Source organism: Cebidichthys violaceus, unplaced genomic scaffold, assembly GCF_023349555.1.
Source record: "Cebidichthys violaceus isolate CVI_PGR_0920_01 unplaced genomic scaffold, fCebVio1.0.p SCAF_5, whole genome shotgun sequence".
NCBI lineage: Eukaryota > Metazoa > Chordata > Actinopteri > Perciformes > Stichaeidae > Cebidichthys > Cebidichthys violaceus.
Window position 1 is genome coordinate 540,001 of NW_027176705.1, and position 23,282 is coordinate 563,282.

The following is a 23,282-nucleotide window of genomic DNA, read 5'->3' on the forward strand; positions in this document are numbered from 1 at the left end:
TCATTTCAAGAAAGAGTAAATGACTTGTTAAGATCGAGATTCGTAGCAATGAATTTCAGATCCATGCATTCGTGGTCCTCAGAGGATGCACCCGAATGACTTCATCAATTTAAGACCTCTACCCTCTTCGTTTAGCCTTGACTCGCCTGGTTAAACAAAGAATAAAAACCAAAGAAATGTGATTCCCATTGATTTATCTGGCCCCACCAGACATAGTTTTCATTTATCCATTGAGATATCTCAACACGACTACACACTGTCTCTTCTAGATGATGAGGAATGACATTTGGCAGAGACCTTCATGGCTCCTAGACAATGCATCGTTCTAACTTTGGTGATCGTACTCCCACCATGTGATTGACATTTTGGATTTTGAGTGAAATGTCTTGACAACATTCCCTTGTTCTAGCTTCTTAAATGTGACCATACAGTCTAACATGATGGTAAACCTGAAAATATTTGGGTATTAATATTTTTTGGGGATATTTTGATCTAACAAAATAAGCAATTTGAAGATGTCGCGTTGGGCTATAGGAAACTGTACGGGTATTTTTCACCATTTTTGTGAAAGTTTCAGCACCAAACAACGAAGAAAATAATCTTTAGATTGATTGAAATGATTTCTATCTGCAGACCTACTCATGTCCTTGTGTTACACTTATGAGCTACTCGGTGCTCTCATATTTATATGCCGTTTGGAGATGTGATTTCACGCCTAACAAACTTCAGTTGGAAGACATTTCACTTTTTGTCTCTGATGCCTGTCTGTGATCAGGTTTCATCCAAGCTTTATGACTCTCATCTGTCCAAGTGAACTAACACTCAGAGTTGTGTTAAACTTCTTTGAACATACAAATCTAAAGGCTTTAACATCATTTTGTTTTTTAGGACTCAACTGTTTACAAATGTTGATTTACATTCAAATCTGTATGTAAATTATTCTCAGAAGAGAGAAAATGCAGCACCTTTCCTGCCCTGTCTTTTTTCTTTCCTCTGCTTCTGCAGCAGTATTTGAGTCACCACCTCAGAAGCCTTCGCTAAGCCTGCTCGGATTCAGGCTGATCTGACACTCGTCCACTAATTGGCCATCCTCATATTTAAAAAGGGAAAAGCTTAATAAAGTCAGAAGAGTGAGAGAATACAGAGAAGAGAGTCTATTAATACAACATGTTCAGTGTCAGTGCCTGGTACACTGTACTTCCTGAAAAGGAAGAAGCAGCTCTTGAAGCACGACGCTCTAATTTGGTCCAGTTGGCGAATTAAATATGCAATGCATCACAGCCTTTACTCTGATTACCAGCAAATGTAAATCTTCTCTCTTGGTATTTCAGTATTGAACAGTAACGGGTCATTCTGTTCATTGTCACATACTTTATTTTAAAACATACACTACATAATTACAGTCAAAGTAAACACAAAACCCACACCCATGCTAGTGTCTCATTGAGGATGTGCTAGTTTGATCTAAATGCTAACATCAGCATGCTAAACCAGGCGGCAACCTCCAGTACTGAAAAGTGAAGCCAATGCTGAAGGGCCTTAAACGTGCGCTCTCTCTACTGACCAGCAGAGGGCGACTCCTCTGGTTGCAAAAAGAAGTCGGATTGTATGGAAGTCTATGAGAAAATGACTCGGTAAACATGATAAACACAAGTTTATGGTCTCAATCTCTAGTTTCAAGTTTTTTTCAATAGCATGGTTTTTATTTAGTAAATTATTGTCCATTTAGAGTCAAATAGACAATAATGCTTTAGGGCGGGGCTACTTTGTGATTGACAAACCAATTGGTAATATCAGGACAACTATGTCCACTTCTTAAAGCTTTGCACAAATCATCTTTTTGTTAAATTACCCTTTTAATCCTATTTTCATCAAACAAAAATACATCTCAAAGACGACTGATATGATTTGTTCCCTGCTATGGAAATTACATCGTTTAATGTGACCCACATGGATGCCGGAGGAGTGATTTGCCTAATTTCAAGACGTTGTTACTAATTGCTCGTGGGATTCAAGTCCTTCACAAGCAAACAAAATGATCACGATGGATTTGCAACCCTTTAACTCGAAATGAGATTAAATGCCTCTACAGGACAGTAAGACAAACAGAGGAATAAAGAGGCAGGCTGGAGGAGCATACTGAGTAAATGTGTTGAGCTTTTCTCCACATATGTCAGTCCTGATCTAAGCCACACCTGCTGCTAACCACGACTTAGAGGGAGAGGGAGAGAGGCAGCGGAGTGCAGTGGGTTTCAGGCTGTGTATTCACAGGCTGAGCAGTCGTTGAAGCGAGCGGTCGCTGTGTCACTGCTGCGTGTTCTTTTTTTTTTCCTCCATCCCTCCTCGACGGCGCTCGGTCCTTCCTCCTGACATCCTGAAGCGATGGTGTAATTAACAGAGCTCTGTGGGAGAGGAGCTGCTCTGCCTCCTGTAGGATCCTTTTGCCAGTCGCTGACTCTCACTCAGTGTTGGAAATAAGTGGAAGAGAACAGTCGCTCTGCCACCAGGCAACTGGGGAATCCTCCAAGTGAGAAGTGGGGTTTTGTGATTTTCTTTCCTGGACTTTTTGCAGAGTTCATTTTCCCATTTCCACCTGGACACATTTTCTTTTTTACAGAACACTGTGAGGACGATTTGGTCTTTTCAACAAGATATAAATAGCTGAAGCTACCAGGAAACAGGTGGAATTGGTGGGTTTTAAGCCCCCCTACTGCATGTCGGGGAGCTCAGCTCACCCCCCTGCTGAGATCCAGCAGGAGCATCAAAGACCCGGACACCGACAAATTAAACACATTCCTTCGACCCAGTGGTGGATCAGGTGCAAACTGCACACGTGTTTCTTCAGTCTGGTACAGAAGTAGCGTGACCATATGTGAGTTAACGAGGAGTCTTGCTGACTAAGTAGCAGAATTTCCAAACTCAGCGTGAGTAGGAGGGGAGCGTGCGGTCATCAGGCGGTCGGGGAGAAGATGCCAGCCATCCTGGTGGCCTCAAAGATGAAATCAGGACTCCCCAAACCCAAACCGGTGCACAGCGCCCTGCCCATCCCCCAGACCCACAGCCGGCCCTCGGCTCTAGCTCTGCCTTCGGCGCCCCTCAAGACCCACAACCCCTCGCTGGGTCAGCAGGTGGGCGCAGGACCCCCGAGAAGCATCACACCAGGGTCAGAGGAGGGAGAAGACTCTCAGGTCAGGATGTAAAACTGTCACCTCCACCCACCCACTCAACCACGCCTGCTGAGCTTTACCCCACTGACATCCACTCTTTTCATTAGATGTCCACCTACTGTTACCTATTACTTAGCCCTGGTGGAGGCTCACTGCCTACTCGAACAAGCTGTGATAGGAGGCTAACTTGTGCAGCTTAGTGAGTGCTTAGGTTCATTTTGAACACTGCTGGATGAGATAACGGATTTCCTGCCTCTGAAAGCCTCTCACCTTAAATGGTCTGTACAGAGCTCAGCAGGTATCTGGGGTATATTTTTTGATCATTTGTGCACACTAATTACAACAGTACATTATTTCTATTACGAATTAGGGATTTTACTGTCTGACAATAATTCAATTATGAAGGAAAATCATTAACTCTGAGTCTGTCCAGCATTAACATGTGAAGACATTCAGTCTCGGCATGAACGGTCACTTTGCCATTTCTTTGCGAGACCATCAGTTGTCATCAATCCCTTCACATTGTGTCAGTGTGTTTATGTATTTCTTTGCCTCTTGTTTTCTCAGCCATAGGGGGCCCTTTCAATGATCACTGTTCTTGTAGCTCAGCACACATCATTTCAGTGCTTTTTTTTTCTGGCTCAGTCTAGCACAACAGAAACAAAAAGCCAAATCCAGTCTTTTTCCTGGAAGGAGACGGAGCAGGCAGCGTCTCTGCCGTCCAAGGATGGCAGCGTAGCAGGATATCAGGGTGGCTGTTTTGCTCTGTTTGTGTGAAACATTGGCAGCACTTAGCAACCCCACACAAATGGCTGCAGAGGGATGGTTATTAATGCCATGTAAGGCAGTGAGGGGAAGGAGGTGTGTGTGTGTGTGTGTGTGTGTGTGTGTGTGTGTGTGTGTGTGTGTGTGTGCGTGTGTTAGAGAGCCAGCATGCGCACACTTGGCAAACTGTCTTTTCAGTAAGCGGGACTTGGAGCCACAGAGGCGTCCAGCAACCGTTGTTGTTTAGGCGTGATGATGATCGCGTGAGGAGAAGATGCAGGAGCCCAAGCGCCGCCGGACACGGCACGCGTCTGCTGCTGGTGGCGTTTGTTAAGTGGCTAATCACGTTTTTTCTCGCTGACCTACTTTCCGTGACTTTCTCTTTCTCTCTCCTCTCTGTCCTTTTTATTCTTCTCCATCCCCGTGGTGCTGGTGAAGCAGCCGTTTTAACCCCCGGCTGGGTTAACCCTTGACCTTTCTGACCAGCAGCAGTGATGTGAATATTGCACTCATGTGTTGAAATCCATCACTGCTGACTTTGTGTGTGTGTGTGTGTGTGTGTGTGTGTGTGTGTGTGTGTGTGTGTGTGTGTGTGTGTGTGTGTGTGTGTGTCTGCGTCAAGTGTTTTCTGAATGTTTAGGGAAGAGAATGCCCTTACAGCTGCTGTTATTGTCATTGTGAATTGCCCACTCTGCCTTTTTTAATCAATTTGTTTTTTTCAGTGATTGTGCACATGCATTTCGGCATCTGTGAAACCCACAAACTGTGAAATAAAACAATCCAGTCAGTAAGCTGCCTGGATCCAAAAATGTGATTCAACATGTCATTCAGATATGGCTCCTCTTCCGATGTCACATGCAGGCGCATTAGAATACAGCCATCTACGTATCTCCACCAACTGCTTCAGAAATATCTTTGCAAAGGTGCATCCATAGTCTGTATATAAGAAGTGGACGTAGTCATCGTGACGTAACCCGTTGGTTTCTGGACTGCCGTTTTGAAGCCTCCAGTTCGTCGATTTGGCCGTCGCCATGTTTGTTTTTTGCAACCAGTGAACGGAAGTTAACATACTTGGACTGCAGAGGAGTAACGTAGAGACGCCGTATATGACTCTAGTAGCCGCAGCAACCTGTCAATCACAGTAAGCCCGCCCTAAAGCATACTCAGCTTTATGGTAGATTTTACTCTAAATGGGACCATAATTTACTAAATGAACTTCATGCTGTATTGAAGATGACTTGGAAGTAGACATTGAGACCATAAACTCATGTTTACAATGTTTACTGAGGTAATAAAACAAGTGAGAAATAGACTTCCAGGTTTATTTAGACAGTATGAGGAAAATAATGTCATTTTTGAACATTGAATGTTAACATTGTTCCGTAGAAACCATATATACAAGCATGAACTTGAAAATGAGCATGATATACAGCATCCCCTTTAACTACAGTACAGTGTTGTACATTATGTTTGTCAGCTCATTTGCAGCACGCAATAATTGCTTGAAACAATTAATACAGGTCACCAGTGTCAGTTGCCTAGCTCAGTTTTATCGTCCTCATTTCTAGACTGTGTCTGGGCTTCACTCTAGAGACTGACTGAACTGGAGGAAGACCTGAGAGGCAGAAATGCCGATGATGATTTGGTGAATCCAATCTGCTCTGAGGGCAAAGTGAGACGAGACGAGGCTCTCAGAAGATGAGGAGGCCGCTTTATGTTTTTGATGCTTTCATGGCCAACTTGGGAGACACAATGTGTAAAGACTCTTTCTTTCAGTTTAGTAATCAGGAAAAGTGCAATCACCCAGAACAATCTTTCTGGGGCTAACATTTCTCACCAACTTCCAACCATCATACAGGGAGAAAAATCCATCATGGGAGAGGCGGAGAGAACAATTTCAGCTCCCACAGTAGCAGCAAATAGACCTGAATCCAGTACAGTCATACTGCAAGAGTGGGTTGAGGCTTGAGTCACTTCTCAACTAGGACAATGTATCCTCCTTCTCTTACAATCTCTATCACAGTCAGTTTATTTTTATTTCACCTTTGCAAAGCCAGGATTGTCTCTTGAGATTGAAATCTAAAAGCCAAAGTTGAACTAACACAGACAACTGTAAGAACAGTAAAGAAAGGAGGAAATATTAATAAAAAGCATATAAACCAGAGAGGCATTCTGGGAAATGCAGGAAACTGGCTGAAGCAGAGGAAGAACAACATGTGCTTTAGGGACACCTATACACAAAATGCATTGAACATGACACTACCGGCAGCACGTGTTTGCAGGTATCTGAAGGATTAGTGGAACCGTGGCAGAGGGTAGACGAGGCTCCTGCTCCTCACAAACATCCAGCTGGATGACCCAGTTGGCACTAAGCACACAAACATGTTGTGTACACCTGTAACAAAGAGTTAATCCATAATGCAGCGAGAGCAGCGGGAGGCAGAGAGAAACATCCAGGCCGTGTTTCTAGACAGGAGGGGGGACTGCACTGTCTGTATGCTTAGCTCTGTGTGTGTGTGTGTGTGTGTGTGTGTGTGTGTGTGTGTGTGTGTGTGTGTGTGTGTGTGTGTGTGTGTGTGTGTGAAAGCGTAAAGTCTGGCACAATCTTCAGAATCTGATGTGAAGGTGATAGTCTGGAAATGTGTGAATGGTATTTGAAGCTGTTTGCTGTGTATGTGTATGTGTATGTGTGCGTGTGCGTGTGCGTGTGCGTGTGTGTGTGTGTGTGTGTGTGCGCGTGTGTGTTTGTGGTCTTTCCGTTTCTAGTGTGACACCGAATGAAATGACAAGCTGCTGAGACCTTTAGCCTTTTACCATACTGCTGTTACAGAGGGAGCAAAGCCTTGCACAGGTACTCTACTGCCCTCTAGTGGCTGTTTCTTTACACTACATCCAATTCCATTCACAAACACTGGCAGGAGAGAGAGATAGAGAGAGAGAGAGAGAGAGAGAGAGAGAGAGAGAGAGAGTGTGTGTGTGTGTGTGTGTGTGTGTGTGTGTGTGTGCAAGTCATTCAAGGCCACAGTCTTTGCTTCTCTATTCATCTTGAATGCCTCACTTTTATCCCCGACCACCTTTCTCTTTGTCGCTCTCTGTTTTCTTTCACCCTCGTTCTCTCACTCTTACATTTTCTTTTTTCTCCAAGTGTTCATTGTTGCCAGCTCATTAATTCTTAGCTACAGCTTTGAAAAAGGAAAAAGGTTCAAACGCAGAATCTCTGAAAGCCACATTCACAGCAGGAGAGCCTGAAAAATAAATTCTGATGCTACATGGAGCGTGCACAGTCTTTTATAAGTCATGAACACACACACACACACACACACACACACACACACACACACACACACACACACAAGCACACAGCCACAGAGAGAGAGATTTGTCCGTGTGCCGGTGAGATAAGGAGCTCCTATCTTAATAAGTATCTTTCCAGATAAAGGCTTAAGCCTGGCTCGTGTAAAGACTGGCTTTATTAGACTCATTATGAAGGCTCATCTGGGCCCGGGAAGTGAACACCAATAATATAAAAACATAGTGAAGAGGGTCACAGGTCACCTCTGCTAACATTTACTAAGACGATCGTCTTGTAAACAAACCGGGATCCACAATTTAGGCAGCCCGCCTTCAGGAGAGAGGAGCTTAGTCTGGATATTAAATCATCACTGTGTGATAGATTCATCAGCTCTATTAATTCAACTTCCTCCGTTCTTGAAGATATGTAATCGCCCGAGTTCATTTGAATTATTTAAATTGGTTGTAATTTCATTCTGGGAATTGGTTTGACCGTGAACCTGCTATACTCACTATGTGTGAACTCATTTGATGTTGTGGATTCAAAGCTAATTAAATGACCCTTAATGGCAAACTAAGGATCCATGGAGGTGGATTGTACAGATTAGACTTGATATATACATTTGGTTAAAAACAGGCAAGAAAACCGGCAATGACATTATATGTAGTTAGTTGTTCATTAATGTAAATTGTACTTCTTGAAGTAATGCCTGTGTTTCCCCTCTAACATTAAATACATATGAATAGCCTTAAAGTAGCAATCCTTAAGCTGTCAGTCCTGCTTGAGTTAGAATTTTTCTTTTTGAGTGAGAACAGTTATCTATGATCAGAGTTTAGCAGTCCGGAGTCTACACATGAGCTGCATGTTTTCAGAATTGTGTGCCAAGTTCCAAGAAAAACTGTGATAAAGCATTTTTTCCAGGACCCAATTTACTGCAAATGAAGAAATATTGCAATACTTTTATAAATTGGTTACAGGCTCAGTCCCCATTGTGTCACACACATTTATTTCAATGAAAATCTGGGAGACTGAAGCCTTTAAACAGTTGCTAGCTCAAGATAATTCCATTAGTTTAGTTCAATTTGCTGAAATGCTCAACAAAAGATCAGTTCACAACACTTTTGATTAAAGATGAATCCTTTGAATGCTAAACTTTCACTGGCTGCAGCTAAGGAATTAATGCTTCATGTGTTTTATGTCGAGCATTTTATATTTTTAGGTTTTGCAGAAGGAGGCAGAAGGCCCTGAGGAGGGACGGATGAGGTTTATTTCACGTCATGTGGGACTAGTGAACCACATCATGAATGTGGGGCTTTTTGGACATTTTCTAAATAAATGTAAGAGATTATGTGATAATGATAATAATACATTGTTGCAGCACTACTAACAATAAAGAACCATGCTGTCCCTTCATGGTTAAAAAGCTATTTTGAAGGATTTTCAAGCCAGACGTGTGATTCTAGAGAATTAAAAACACCAACCAGAGCTTTCAGCATGATACGGTCCAAGTTAAAATAAATGATTTAATATCTGCATCAACCTTTAAAACCATCTCAATTGACCTGGAGAAGAGATCTGTCTCTCATGCCTTGAGCCCCCCCCCCTCCTCCACAGCATCCTGTGAAAGGCAATAATTACTTTTTTTATGGCTCCTATAACCAGCAAGAATCTCCTGACAACCCGGCCCAGCAGGTGAGAGTGAAAGGCAGAGCACCACCGTGCTGCATTGGATTGCTAATGTCCTCCTGCCCGCCCGGAGGAGGACAGATTGGCTGGGGGGGTCTGAGTGACTATATTGCTCCTTTTTGTTTTTATTACCATGACAAAGGGCCGCACACACACACATATGTCTCCTCTGGAGGAGATGCAAGTTAAAGCCAGATTTAATGGATGTTTTACCGATTCATTGTTGGAGAGTTCATTGTTCAAAGGAATAACCAAGGTTTTAACAGACTGCAAGAGTTCATACAAAGAGGACAAAAAGAGGGACATGTCTTGTTAGGTGTTCTGAGTGATCCTCATGGATTCAACTCATGTTCTTTATCATGTGGTGGTTGTATATATCGCAGTTGTCAAGTGAAAGCCTCATTTTCAAACCGGAAAGCCTTCAGAAAGCATCAAAAAGTGTTCTTTTTGTCAAGCTGAAATCAAGCCTTTTTTTTCGGTTCCTGAAAGCTGACACTTTGGCGATAAGAGGTTTTCACCCAACAGCGACCACACGTGTGTTACAATCAGCATCAGACAGGAGGAAGCCCGTGTTGCTGTTGATAAGAGCGACAAAACGCACTCTCTCAGAGAGAGATGGTCGTCCTGCAGATTCATCATGGTCGGGGTTGATACCAGCAGAGGCTTCGCTCACAGGCAGACTATGTGTCACAGTCAGATGGTGAGATGGTGAGATAGCAGCAGACCTGAAGGCTGTGGCTTTTATCTGAGGGTGAGGAGTCGGGTGCACCCCCAGCAGCCACCTGAGCAGCTTTTCACAGTGAAATAGCACAAAAGCAAACACTGGCCTGTACCGTGTTTGCTGCAGGATTTTTTTTACAGATATTGAAATTTTACCAACTTTACTCCAGGATGGGAGTTGGTTCATGTTTTAGTTGAAGCATTGGTTTGACTTCATATTTCATGAAATATGAACAACTGTAGCTGTGATAGCTGTTTTTTTCAAAAAGTGGAGCTTTTGAATGTAACTGAGACACTTCTACCTGCTTGAACTTCTTTTTTATTTGATTAAAACATTTTTTTTTTTACTTGAAAAAATAATGATCAGAAAGCTCGTATGAAAAAATAAAGCTTGTATAGTAGCGATATTACGCTTTGATCTTAGAGGGTAAATGTTTTAAAATAATATATCCAAGAAAAGCTAATGTCGAGATTCAGTGTTTCGTTTTGTTGGATGGCAGGAAAGAGTAAAATCACAAAACACATTTTGTTATCAATAAATCACTCTGCTGCTGGAGGAATTTCAAAGCGGTTTTAAAGTTTCATGTCTACCTTTTGGGTTTTTCATATGCTGTTCGATATCTTCTCAAAAACCTAACAATTCAAGAGAAAATGTTCCAGTTTTTGCATTTACACCGTGAAAGGCTCGTTTTTTTTTTTTGAGGATGTTCATGATCATATGGCAGTTGGCTCCAGTTGTAATGACCTCATCTCTGCCTAATGCGTCTCGATCAGATTCCACTTCCTGTGCGGTTGTCCCCTCGCCTTCCTGTGTGAGGTCATTTCTGAGGACGTAACCATATTAATTAATGGCCAGGCATCTGCTTCTCCTGAGTCAACATCCTTCCATTGATCCCACCCCCCCCTCCCAAGGTGCCCTCCTCTCCTCAGTTTCTCTCCTTGTCTCCTTCCCTTCGCGTTAGTTATCACAGGGAGCCGCTTGGCGCAGACAAACGGGTCATTGTGAGCGGCGCCCCCTGGGGAATCGGCGGTTAGACTAACGCAATCAGCTCCATCTCTGTCTGGAAACAGAAGGCAGTGTGGAAAAAAGGAGGAGAGGCCAGGAGGTAGAGGTCAGCGGGGCTGAAGTCACCCTCCCCAGAGGCCCGTGTCCCGGGTCAACAAGGACCGAGAGGCAGGTTGGACAACTTATAACCTCTGTGGAGCCAGCAGAGAGACGATGACGCCTGCTGGTCAGGTTTTGATACAACAAATCAGAACGAAAAAATCTAAATCTAGTTTAGAAAATAAATGGGAATTTATTTGTACAAAGCTGAAAAACACAGAAATATGATGTACAGCTTATTAAATATGTACGTTTTATTACAATTTGGGTCTTGTGTTTATAGATTTGGCCATTTTTCCTGTCAGTTATCTGCGTTTCTTCACCATCGATGGTGAAAAGATTGGGTGTCATGGCAACATTTGGAGAAGCAACATGAGCGGTCACGTTCAGACAGATGTAAACAAACCCTCGATTTAATATTCTGTATAACCCACTTATTTAGAAGAGCAAACAGCACTGCATGTTAAAACGACTACCCAAGATGTCTCTCTAAACGTGATACATTTATTTCACCTGCCATACCTACTGTAGCCGTGCATGCATGTTTTACAATGCAAAGTAAACTTTATATAGGGCTTTTATCACCTAGCTACAGCAGACTACCATATAATACCTTAATATGACACTCTATAGTTAATAGTTCAAACTATGCTTCTTCCAGCTGCGGAGGTTCTCAGCTGTGCTCAGAGCTTGATGTGACTCTTCAGCGTAAACAGACACGAATACAGCTACGAAATATTTCTTGGCTTTCCGTCAGCTCTGTGGTGAAGAAAAGATGACAGAGTGGATTTTCTCATCGTAGCTTCAGGGAGCATTTTTATGATTTCAACCTGGCTCAACAAGGCTTGTGTGTGTGTGTGTGTGTGTGTGTGTGTGTGTGTGTGTGTGTGTCGTTCTGCATGTTTGCACTCGCTCAGTTGACACAGGCGGCCTCTAAGCTTCCCTGAGTGTTGAATCAGAAAATGGGACTGTTAATCTGCCATTCGCAAAGCTTTTCAGTCACTCTAAACACATCAAGTCTCTCCCACACATCATCACACACACACACACACACACACAAACACACTAACACAGTGCATACAAGACAAACATATTTAATAAAAAATTACATCTCAACCATCTGCCTGAAAAATGAATGTGCTGCATCATAAATACTGGATAAAACCCCTGAAACAAGAGCTTTAGTTTCAACCCATTTTATTTGATGTTTCTGCACCACTTTGAGTTTATGTGTCCAAAAGATAAGTAAAGAAACATTTGATATATTAACTCAAAAATGTCAATCAAGTTGCTAATGGATTTCTGACATTGACTAAACGGTCTAAGTAATATATTTGCATTCATGTTACCTGCTTAGTTATTCATGTTACCTGCTTAGTTAATGACTTTTTATTGCACACGTGAAGTGAAACAGTTTTACAAATGTGACACCAGACAATTTGTCATCTTTAATGTCCCTCTATACCACATCATGTAAAGATGTAGATGAGAAGAAGTCAATCAAAAGACAGATAAAGTAGTCAGTCTACCTCCACAGCTGACCCCTGTCCCATTGCTTTTGTGCATGTCTCTTTACCCTCAGCGAGTCCATATGTCCCTCATCCAGACCAGGAGCAGCCAGGCAGCAGGGCCACCCCAACAACCACCATCCCCCCAATCTTCCTCCCCAGCCTCCAGAGCTCTGAGGTGGGGGTCCCCCAAAACAAAAGGCCCTCCCTGGCGGGGTTATTCCCCCCATTGTCCCTGACACACTGAGGTTTATCTGGGACTGTGAAAGGAACCATACTCAGCCCATTCACTGTGGCTGCACTTAATGAGCTTGTTGAAGGCCTGTGCTAAAACTGTTAAACACAAACACTAAATACTGACATACTCGCTTCTTGTAGAGCCAGAATGTCATTAAATCAATGCTAGTTAGGAGGAATAGGGGACTGTGTGGTAGGCTGAGTGGAAGGGTTTCTTTCTGTGGTGTGTGACATATAGAAAAAGTGCTGCATATGCAATATTAGTTGCTATTAAAAACAGTAAATTCTGATTTCCACCTAATGGCAACCTGCAAAATCCACTTTACATTGTTTAATTCACATTGTTGGTGTTATTTGCTTATTGATGGCAAAGTCAGTTTGTCCACCACTGTGGTTCAGACCGAAACATCTCAACAACTATACGATGGGTTGTCATTACAGTTGTTTTGTGAAATGTCTCTACAACTATTGGATCGATCGACGGGAAAGTTGGTACCGAGATTCATGGTGCTGAGAGGATGATCATCACATCAGGTGAAATACCTGAAAAACTAATGACAGTCCAATCAGCATCTAATCAGCATCAGCTGTACTTTTTGTTTACTGCTGATTAGCAGATGTTGGCATGCTAACCACTAAAGTAAAATGGTGACCATGGTAAACATTACACTTGGGCTGCAGTCCAGTAGGTTTTTTTTGATAGGAAAGTTCTGAACTGATTGAAATGCATCGAAGTATCTCAGTGGCAGCTATGATAACAGCAGGTTGATCTCTAAGTGCTAAGGAAAGGAGCTTTGATGCGTCATTATTTTACCCATTTTTAATGTTAGTTGCTTGACATGACGTTTTCCAGTGAAAGAAAAGCGGTTAAAAAGAAAACACAAGACGTCAATCTTTAGATTTTTCGACTGCAGCCCTGCTCTTTGTGAGCATGTTAGCTTACGAAGATAATGCTAACGCATTTAGCTCAAAGCACCTCCAGCCTCGAGCCACTATCCGTTAGTGTAGGTTTCATTGTGATGTCCTCCTCGTGTGATATTCTGTTGATGACGTCTGAGATTCTTTCAGTGAATCTTTTTTTTTCCTTTTTGTTTTGTCTGTGGTGGCTACCGTACATGCAGACATTTGCAACTGAAATGCGCTGCAAACCACAAATCCAAACTTCAACCATCGTTGACACACAATGCTCGCACATGTGCCCTACAAAGCCGGTCTTAGCGTGTTGTTTATGACATTCAGGTTAAATTCACTGACAGTGGAACACTTTGACGTGCATTTCAGCTGCAAATGTCTTTTTTTTTTAAAACATAAAATGCATCATATTCCTCCAGACAATGAGTGTAAAAAAACATCACAGGTCGTTACTTTATACTGTCTACATGGCTTCATGGCTTCAGTCGTATTGTTGTATCGTATAGCTTAAAGCATTTTTGTACCGCCTGCTGGAAGTGATCATGCATCCCCCTACTGTGGGAACTTTCTGTAAATCTTGGGCCATTCCCAAAATTCAAATTCGGCTTGTAATTTGTGGTTGGTGGTGTGTGTGTGTGTGTGTGTGTGTGTGTGTGTGTGTGTGTGTGTGTGTGTGTGTGTGTGTGTGTGTGTGTGTGTGTGTGTGTGTGTGTATACAGGGGCTTGGATCACGCTCAAACGGAGGGCATCCTGTGCTACGGACTTGCTTCCACGCACACTCACACATACATAAATGCTTAGGTTAGGTCCCCGCTGTACACATGAACATAAATACACACAAGCAGCTGCTGCAATGTGATGTGGGTGACGGCTGATCAGAGGCCGGTCTGCTCCGTCTCTGGTCGGGGAAAATAAAACCCTTTTTTTTTTTTTAACAGACAGCAGAGGAGCTGGTTTAAGAAATAATAAATAGAAAAGAGACGGTTAGCGTTGAGTTCTGCGTGGTTTGGCCCCTGAGCTCTGCACTTCCCACTCTTTAGTCCCTCATCTGTTATCAAGGGTGCACTGATCCTCCCTTTTTTTCCCTCACTTTTATTTTTTCATAGAGGGGTTTGAGTCTCGGGGGAAGGGTGCAAGAAGGTTAAGAGGTCTGTTCTTTTCTCTTCCTTTCTCCTCCGCATATGACTGATGGTCCATTGAAGACCAATAGCACACTGTGTTGCCGTGGGCAAAAGAGGAGGGGAAGAGGGGGATCTCCTCCTCCTCCTCCTCCTCCTCCTCCTCCTCCTCTCGGTGCATTTGGTTTGGCTGTCTCTCACAGCCGCAGCAGAGGCCGCGGAGCTCCTCATGCCTTTCGCCTCCTGCGTTTGTTTTTCCCTCCTCCGTGTCCCAGAGTGGGTGGAGAGAAGCTGGAGGCGCTGAGCTCTTCTCCCCCCTCAGGCACACAGAGACCTGCTGGGGCTCGAGCAAGCAGCAGCTCTCCCATTTCCTCTGGATCTACATGGTGCACTCATTCAGGACATTTTGCTCAAACCTGCAACCTCCTCCTTGGATTCAGTTTTTTCCCCTGGGGATTTTTTTTTGTGTTTAGCTGCAGCTCTGTGAGCTCTGTGGGGTCCAGCTGTAGTCTAGACCTGGTTCTGATGGCTTACATTTGGGCCTGGCGGGTCAACCAACAGTCCTCCTCAGTGTGAGGCAGGTGTCTCAGAGGAAGGAAGCTGCAAGAAGCAACATGAGTTTGATGTTGTGCCGCTGGGAGCAGAACAATTTCACCATGAAACTGGTAGGCTGAACACTTCCAGGTCACCACACAGGTCAAACACCAGGGGGCAGTTAAAGAATTCATTGCATCTTAGTTCTTTTCTGTGCATATCAAATTTTGAATCGCAGGCAGTTTTTCTGTTGTTGGCAGTCCTTTTATCAATACAGTGTTCACATCTTATCCTGCCTTTCTTCCTTGACGCTGCAGCTTCAGGACATGTCTCACTTAGATTTTTTATTTTCCCACTGTGTGTTTATGTATCGGTGAAAATGCTTATCTCATCAGCCCAAAGCCTTACAGTAGCTGTGGTGTTGGATTAGCAGCGGCCGTTTTAATATCACAGGAAAGTGCTGAAGGCGTGCGTCCCGGTTTTCCCCCTCACCTGATACTAGCCTCACTTTGATGTCTGCATGGAAACTTAAAATAGGCTTTGCGAAAACTTCAACCAGAGTTTTGGGGCTCAGTCGGGTGTTTCTGTGTGTGCATTCTCCTATTAAGCATTTATAAGAAAAAGGACAGTCTTTGGTTCTGCTTTGTGGCCTGCTGTTTGATGTGATATGAGTACCAACAGAGATGGTGAATATTCAGCAGGATCTGGGACGCTGTGATAAAATACAGGGCCGGTCAGGTGCAGAAAGGTCGCGTGGGGCCAACAAATGAGGAAAAAAAAAAAAGATCTTTGGAATGGCTGTGTGATAAAAGTAGGAAGCAGCAGATTTAATAAAAGTCAGTTTGTAGAATGAGCACCCTGTTGAGTTTACACATAACCCAGACAGATGGGACACTCTCTCTCTTTCGCTCTCTTTCTTTCTCTCTCTCTCTTTCTTTCTGCCATCGTCCTTATCTGGATCTGCCGGGCCCACAGAGGAAGGGGAGATGGAAGCAGAGGAGGTTATTACCCGAGTCTAGAGATGAGCCGATAAGAAGGCTAGTTTAATTACACACCGCTAACCTCCACACAGCATGACTGACGGGATGCCGGTGGGCCACAGGGTCAGCGCGCGCGCGCGTGTGTGTGTGTGTGTGTGTGTGTGTGTGTGTGTGTGTGTGTGTGTGTGTGTGTGTGTGTGTGTGTGTGTGTGAGAGTAAGAGAGAGCGAGAATGACAAAGGGATTACAGGCAGGCACACTTGAACATGTGCACACACTTCCAGAAATTAAAATGACCTTCCTTTTTATTATGAAGTGTAGTCGATGTCCACAACTCTCTCTGTTCTAATACAAGTATATTGATTATTTGATCGTGGTGGTCCTTATGTCAACACATGACCTTATGCAGCGCAAATCAAAATGTGTGATTTATGTGTTTAATCCTGATCATAGACATGCCACTACACAGAGAGCATTAAAAAACTGAATGGAACCATAATTGTTTTTAGTTAAGTTATATAGTGTAGTACTCTATGTGTAGTGTATGTGTAATACTGTACTGTATAGGTTTACACACATGTAGCCTTGACAGACTCTCCCTGGCCACAGCATGCATTTACTGCTCCTTTGTTTTTCAAATAATTATTTTGAGGACCTTATTGATTGAGCAAAGTTTGATTTGATTTATTTGACATATCTTAATAAATATTAGAGGTCATACACAAATACATATTCATGTCCTCTTTTTAGTTGTTGTTGTTTTTAAAGGTTCATCTTCAGTTTGTATGACAACTGAAGAAAGTAGACTTCAGCTCCCTGTCTTGACTAGAGTTTTGAAATCTTCAGTGAGTTGGATTCAGGATTTCTCCTGGCAAAATTTCAAATATTTTTCGTGCAATTGAATATTGCTTTTAATTTTATTTATCTTTTTGAAATTATGAACTCATTGACATTTCATCAAGTTAACATGCAGCCGTCTTGAGCTTAAATCAAACCCAGGATGTCACAGGTACATGGCATGCACTTTAGCCGTACTGCTTTCCCATTAAAGTCGGAGGTCGACGATTCCCCAGTTGAAATTTCCAAGCGTTCCACATATACGGCGCCGATCGTGAGCAGAAAAACATGGCTGACCGTGACAGACTGATGTTTCTTTGGCAAGTGTATACACAAATGAAGACTCAGCAGTGAGGCTCCTTGCATGAAGAGATGAAAAAATATACTTTATGTTAGCTTTTAGTTGATTGATTTACAATGCACGCTTCCGTTGTGTGACGTCAGACAAACGCTTTTTGGTTTATTATTGGGAACTCCGACTTTGAGTGGTCCATTATACCTTTTCTAGTAGGAGAACTGAGGTTGCATTATAGTGTGCAGACCTTCACAGCTACTGAACCACACCTGCAGAGTGAGGATGTGATTTTTAAGGTCCACGAGGCAGCTTTCTCTGCAGGGAAATCAGTTCTATCATTACATACGGCTTGTTCACTCATACAGTACTGCTAACAAGCTAAGCCATCTTTAATAACTCTTGCTGGGCACTCATGTGCATCAGCCTGCATGTCTCAGGATTTGTCCTGGTCAGACACCGCTGTGTCATTTCAACTGTGCAGCAACCAAAGCACCAATTTAGGGGATTTAGAAGTCCTGTATTCACGATTCAATATTATCATATTCTGGATTCAACTGAATATTTGGCCGTTGTCAGATAGTCAGGCTAAATTGTGTACACATGTACTATCAAAACTGTCACTATTGGGTGCAGATGCACATTTTTATTGCAATTTGACGGTCATGTTTTTCCACCGTTTCCTAAACTCTTGCGTTCTCGCCAAAGTAATTTTGTCTGAGCCTGGTGTGGCCTCTATGCCTCACAAAGCCACATGTCTTTCATGTGTCAAACAGAGAGCAGGCCGAGACATGAGGGCTCATTTAGAGCGGCCTGTCTCAGCTTTCTGTGGGTTAAAGCCACTTGAGAGGCCTGTGTGAGTACAACAGAGAACGGAGGGGGGTGAGGTAGCTGCCAGGGGCCCCACAGACGAAAAAAAACATCCATGGTGCATCCTGCTGGGAGCTGAGAAGAAGAATCAGCAGCTCCACCAGCTGCAGCGGTGATGGAGAGGAGAGACTAGGGCGAAGGCAAATGTTTGCGGGTTCCATATGATTATGACTGTTTAAAGAACAGGGATCTGTTTCATAAGCAACCCTTATCTTTATATGTCTCTGTTTATGTTTCTTCCCTCTGTTGTCATGTACCTCCCTAGATAACAGGACAGACACTGACATCTAATAGCCACTGCAGGGACATAACATGTCGACATTGTCACAATATCTGCTTGTGTTTTTCAACTAATCTCGGCCAAAGTGATTTGACAAACTGGGCTCTGTTTTGGGGGACACTATTGGACGCTGTTTAGAAGGTTCTAATATTCTTATATTCATAAGATGGATCTTTCCAGCATCTCTCAGTTCATCTTAAATCTTATTTTTTAATTCTAGCACTCTTTGGCCACCAGGGATGCTGAAGGGGTGATGAAGTTAGCTGTTAGCAAGCTACTGTATTTAGCTAAGGCACTTGCATGCATAGTACGGCATAGCTTTCTGATTTATCCACATTATACTTTAACACAAGTGTCATCCTGTAAAAATGCTACAGCTTAGCTTACAGAAATATAGTCATAAACTTCACATTGGTAAAAAAAGAAGAAGCTTGCTGCACAGGTGTCAGGATCCCAGTGTTTCCATTTTTCCTGCTGATTTCTTATTGCGTTTATCCTCAGTTTTCAGTTTGGCAGCTTCTACAAACTTAGTCCCACCACACAGTAGCTTTTAGGCTTTTTGTTGTTGTTTGCAAGCAGACGAACCCCCGTCTGACTCAAATGCTCTCATGTGTTTATGCCTCAGTCCAGTTTGTGGTCAAGCGCTGGAAGTGTCAGTGCTAAAGCACCGGGCTGGAGTCATTGTGTCCTGTATAAAGCATCACAGCAGCTGGCAGAGCAGACTGCAGTCCTGTGTTGTCATATCATGCAGACCAGGGACACTGATTTCCCAGAAGCCATCTGTCCGTGTCTGCCGGTGTTCATAGAGAGCTGTGCAGACGATGATCCCCTTCACCCAGTGTTGACTTATGTAAGCTGTGGAGGGGGAGGTGGTTGTTCCTTGGGCGACTCATGTAAGCTACATGTAAGCTGTGACAGAAAAAGTAACACACACTATGTTAGGTGGGAGCGGTGCAGCTATCCAACACGCCTTACCCTCCCTGCATCCTTCTGTTAGATTATTACGGGAGTGTGTCCATCAGTCCATCCATCATTTTCCCACCAGCCATCTGCTAGCCGGCCCAGACTGGGTCAGAGGCGACGTGTCGCCACATGTCGCCCTCAGCCTGCAGTAGCAGCACGGGGAGCTGCTGCGTCCTCATTGATGAGACTCAGCGTGGTCAGGCTGCAAGAGGGCTCGCCGACAAGAATATGAGTGGGGTCGTTACAGAAGCCACCTCTCAACTTGCAAACTACAACAATTGTTGTGAAAAAAAGCATTAAAGATTGCTGAGAAGTCCCTTTACAGCACTCTTACTTAACCACATACCAATAACTAGCATGCTAGAGATTAGCATTAGTGTGTCTTTAAAAAGTGGGCTGCTAACAGCTGGCTGGTTGAGACTACAAAACGCTGACTAGTCTGTCTTTACAGAATCGTTGTGTTCATGCAACCGTGGTGTTGTTCGTTAAACTCAGCCTTTTACTTCTGTCGATTGCATTCATGCTTCAAAAACCATAAAAGTGGTGTTCATTTGTGGAGATTATCTTGCTGAACAAAACGTGTCTTTGCCACAGAGCTTTTTCTCTGCAACAATCCAATGGAAACATCTTGTTGGCTTTTTGTCGAGGGGAACCAGTGCGATGTTAACTTCCAGAACATACGTCATCCTTGCAGCACTGTGTTTAAAAGCGGTAAAGTCTGGCTAAATGTTAAAGTAGGTAGAGGAAGTTACTCTTTAACAAAAATGTAAAATGTCTTGAACAAAAGCTAAAGTCTTGTATTGGCAGAGAAAAACCTGCTTATTTTGACATTTTGTTGGCTAAAATGTTTGACAGAATCCTATGTAAACAAACACACATGTAAACATAACGGGCAACATCAAGGTCAGCTTGTACTGTAAAATAAGTCGATGACGTTAATCATAGTGACAGGCCTAATGTCAGCACTTTGCTGGTTGAAGTTCACCAGTGGTCATAATGGCTGGATTCAGACAGTAGTACAACCCTTTGAGAGAGATCGGAGGCCTCCCATGGGAACTTATGTGTCATGTTTGTCAGTGTGTGTGTGGGCACCTGTAATGTACAACACCAGGTGTGTCAGAGGAAGAAGACACTAAACCGTTCAGTCAGTCAGCGTTAGGACCTCCGTCACATCGAGGAGGGACATTTATCACATTTACACCATGTGTCTGGGACACGGGGGGCGACTGTGCTTCCTCTCTAGTAGCCTGGATGACCAGGCATATATATATAACAGAAGCTATCTCATGACGCTTTTCTTGTAGAGCCATTCCCCCCATGAGCAGGCACTAGCGGGACGGCACCAAGGAAAATATCCCCTTTAACGGGACTTGGCTCTGGATGTGCGGACATCTGCCTCGACCGGTTGTCTTGGCAGAGATGGAGATGCACTAACAACGACAATAACAACAACTATGAAAATAATAGAAATATGACTAATACTCATAAGAATAGGAGCAGTGGGTGTCGAGCAGAACCACGGCAACAAGCACGATCCATAGCAACCTGCAAGCACCAAACAGGGGAAGATGACATGTTAGTAATATGCATTTATGGGACATGAATGCATCCATATTAGGAGTTTATGGCTCTAATGAATATTCACAAAACAGAAGGAGCAAGCAGCTGCACTTTCTCCTGTCATTCCTACTTTAAAAGGGAATAACAGATTGTGTTAATTGCCCAAAAAAATGTTTTCTTTGAGCACTATGGTGGTGTCTAAAAAATGTCTGTTGTGTGCTTAATTAGAACAATATGTTTGTTAGATTTAAACAACTTTGCTGAAGCAAAAAAATTAAAAAATGTCTTGTGTTTTACGTTGCTGGTCTGTCTCTCTATAGCATAAGAGGGAACTGAGTCAGGGTGTCTGACTCAGACAGAGTGAATGACACCCAGAGGGGGGGGGTGTTAAAACAGTGTCAGAGTGTCTGAGGCTTCTGCATGAAGCAGTCAGAAGGAGAGAGGTGCACATAACGAGGAGTGAAGCGCGTCCTCTTCATTCAGACAACGAGCCGGACAGACACACAGCTGTTATGAAGATGTGAGGCAGGAGGGTCATCAAACGGCGTGGCTCTGTTTACCCGCTCCACCTCGCCTTTGTGACAGAGCGAGCTCCTGTTTTGGAAGTTTATGGATATCCAGTTGTTTACTTAAGCCCAGGTAGTTAACCTTTATCAAGGTGACAGGTCCACATGGCGGAGTATGGCAGCCTCAGGGTGCCGGCCAGGAGCTACAGCCGCTTCGCCTGCGAAAACTACAAACTGGTAAGAAATCAGTGAGGGAAGGGAGGGGTCAACGTTGTGAGGATTGTAGAGTTCATTCATGCATTTGGGCTTAGGCCTATACCCACCTGTTGATGAACTAAGAAGCTTTACTTTGCAGTTATTTGTCCATTATGAAGCAGCCATGAAGTGAACAGACAGTAACAGGCTGGAAACCATTCACAGTGTTGGTATCCTCTACAGATACTAACTGACTGGACTTGGGAGTTATGAGAGAAACAGAGTTAAGTGGAAGAGTCAGCTTGAAATAGAAACGTCAGGGTTGGAGCCAGATCTCCAGGAGCAGCCGGGGAGAAGCCCCCTGACAGAGAGGCAGGTAACAGACACTGGGTTGAACAAATGAATGAAAGGGATGTCTTCCTTGTGAAACCCTGGACATCCCAAACATGGTCAGCGGAAGCGGCTCTACGCTTGACCTGTCGGAGCCTGTCTTCCGCAGAGTCAGCACTCGTTTCAGTGCCATTACCTGAGATATATAACGAGAGCTGTTTTAGTACCGGCTCCCTATAAAAGCTTGTCGTGAGAGATAGCACATTGTAGCAGCTTCGGTCCTGCTGTGTTCTCTTTATTGGTTCTGGCTCATGTCGGTAGATTAGCTCATAATGGCGTGTTAAGTGCAGAGCTTTTTAGGTCGCTTACTGAACCCTGAAAGTAATAAGGCTAATAGTCCCGAAGTTATCAGCGTAATTGTTTCTGGAAAGCTGTGCACAGACGACGTATGTGGGAACAGACCTGAGGTGTTGTGTGTTGCTGTTGTCATGTGACAAAATGCAGCAACTGGTTTGTGATTTCATGCTTGAGCTTCAAAGGAAAGACTAAATGGTCCTCAACAGGTTGAGAAAATTGAGCTTCTCAGTTATGAAATAGTTTCAAAATTCGCTGAGTGTATAAAAAAAACACATTTGTCTGCTGTCACGAATGAGTGGCTCAGGTTTTTGCGTGTTAATTGGTGAGTTTAATTGATTCCTCTATAGGATTACATGGATTTGTTGCTCAACTTCTTCAAAACATTTTGACCAAATTAGTTGTTGATTGTGGAAATCTAGGAACTCAGGAATGTCCTGTTTTGTGGGCATTTCTGAAGCAGCTAGCATGTACAGCAGAGCTCAACACTAACTTTTAAAAGTGGTTGCCTGCGTTAGGTTAGGCGTCAGGCGTTAGGTTAGAAAAAGCTCAGTGGGAGAATCCTGAGGACAATCATTGCAAAGACAAGGAAGTCTCACTCACTCCCATCGTAGTTACAAGAAACTTGATTTTTGCAGATTGAGGCTTGCAGCGTATTTGACTGATTATGATTATATCTGCATGGACAACAAGTATTCTTCCAATTTAAACCCGCTGGACATTTTAGCTTCACCCTTGAGCAATGATGCAGCTGTGTATAAAAACAGCAAGCAACAAGTCAGTGTCAGTGCAAACAACAACAGAGATGAGAGAGTGTAGTAATGTGATACGGTGGCTCCATCCGAGTGACAGTTTGACAGAGAAGAACTTGACACAAGACCACAAGAAGCACAAAAACACATCTGCTCAGCTCCTCCTACTGTATAATCAGCCTCCGTCGTGATCTGTCGTGACATGTGCTGAAGTCACGCCTCCGCTTCTGCAGCCGCAACACAAAACTCACTTTTCTCTCGTTCAACTCAAGGGCACCGTCCCAGTGTGGGGCCCCGGCTGGCCTCGCCCTCTCTCTCCG

At 43.6% G+C, this 23,282-nt stretch overlaps 1 protein-coding gene across 4 annotated transcripts in view; it reads left to right on the top strand.

Moving 5' to 3' along the window:
- nav2a (neuron navigator 2a) overlaps positions 1-23,282 on the top strand; it is a 214,169-nt gene that overhangs the window by 103,926 nt on the left and 86,961 nt on the right. For 3 of the 4 annotated variants that reach the window (XM_068731042.1, XM_068731044.1, XM_068731043.1), the window contains exon 1: positions 2,415-3,188. The exons of the other annotated variant lie outside the window; for it this stretch is intronic. In XM_068731042.1, the coding sequence (XP_068587143.1) occupies positions 2,970-3,188 (219 nt within the window). In that variant the 5' untranslated portion in view covers positions 2,415-2,969. Of the gene's footprint in view, positions 1-2,414; positions 3,189-23,282 lie in introns of those variants that run through there. 4 annotated transcript variants of the gene reach the window in all.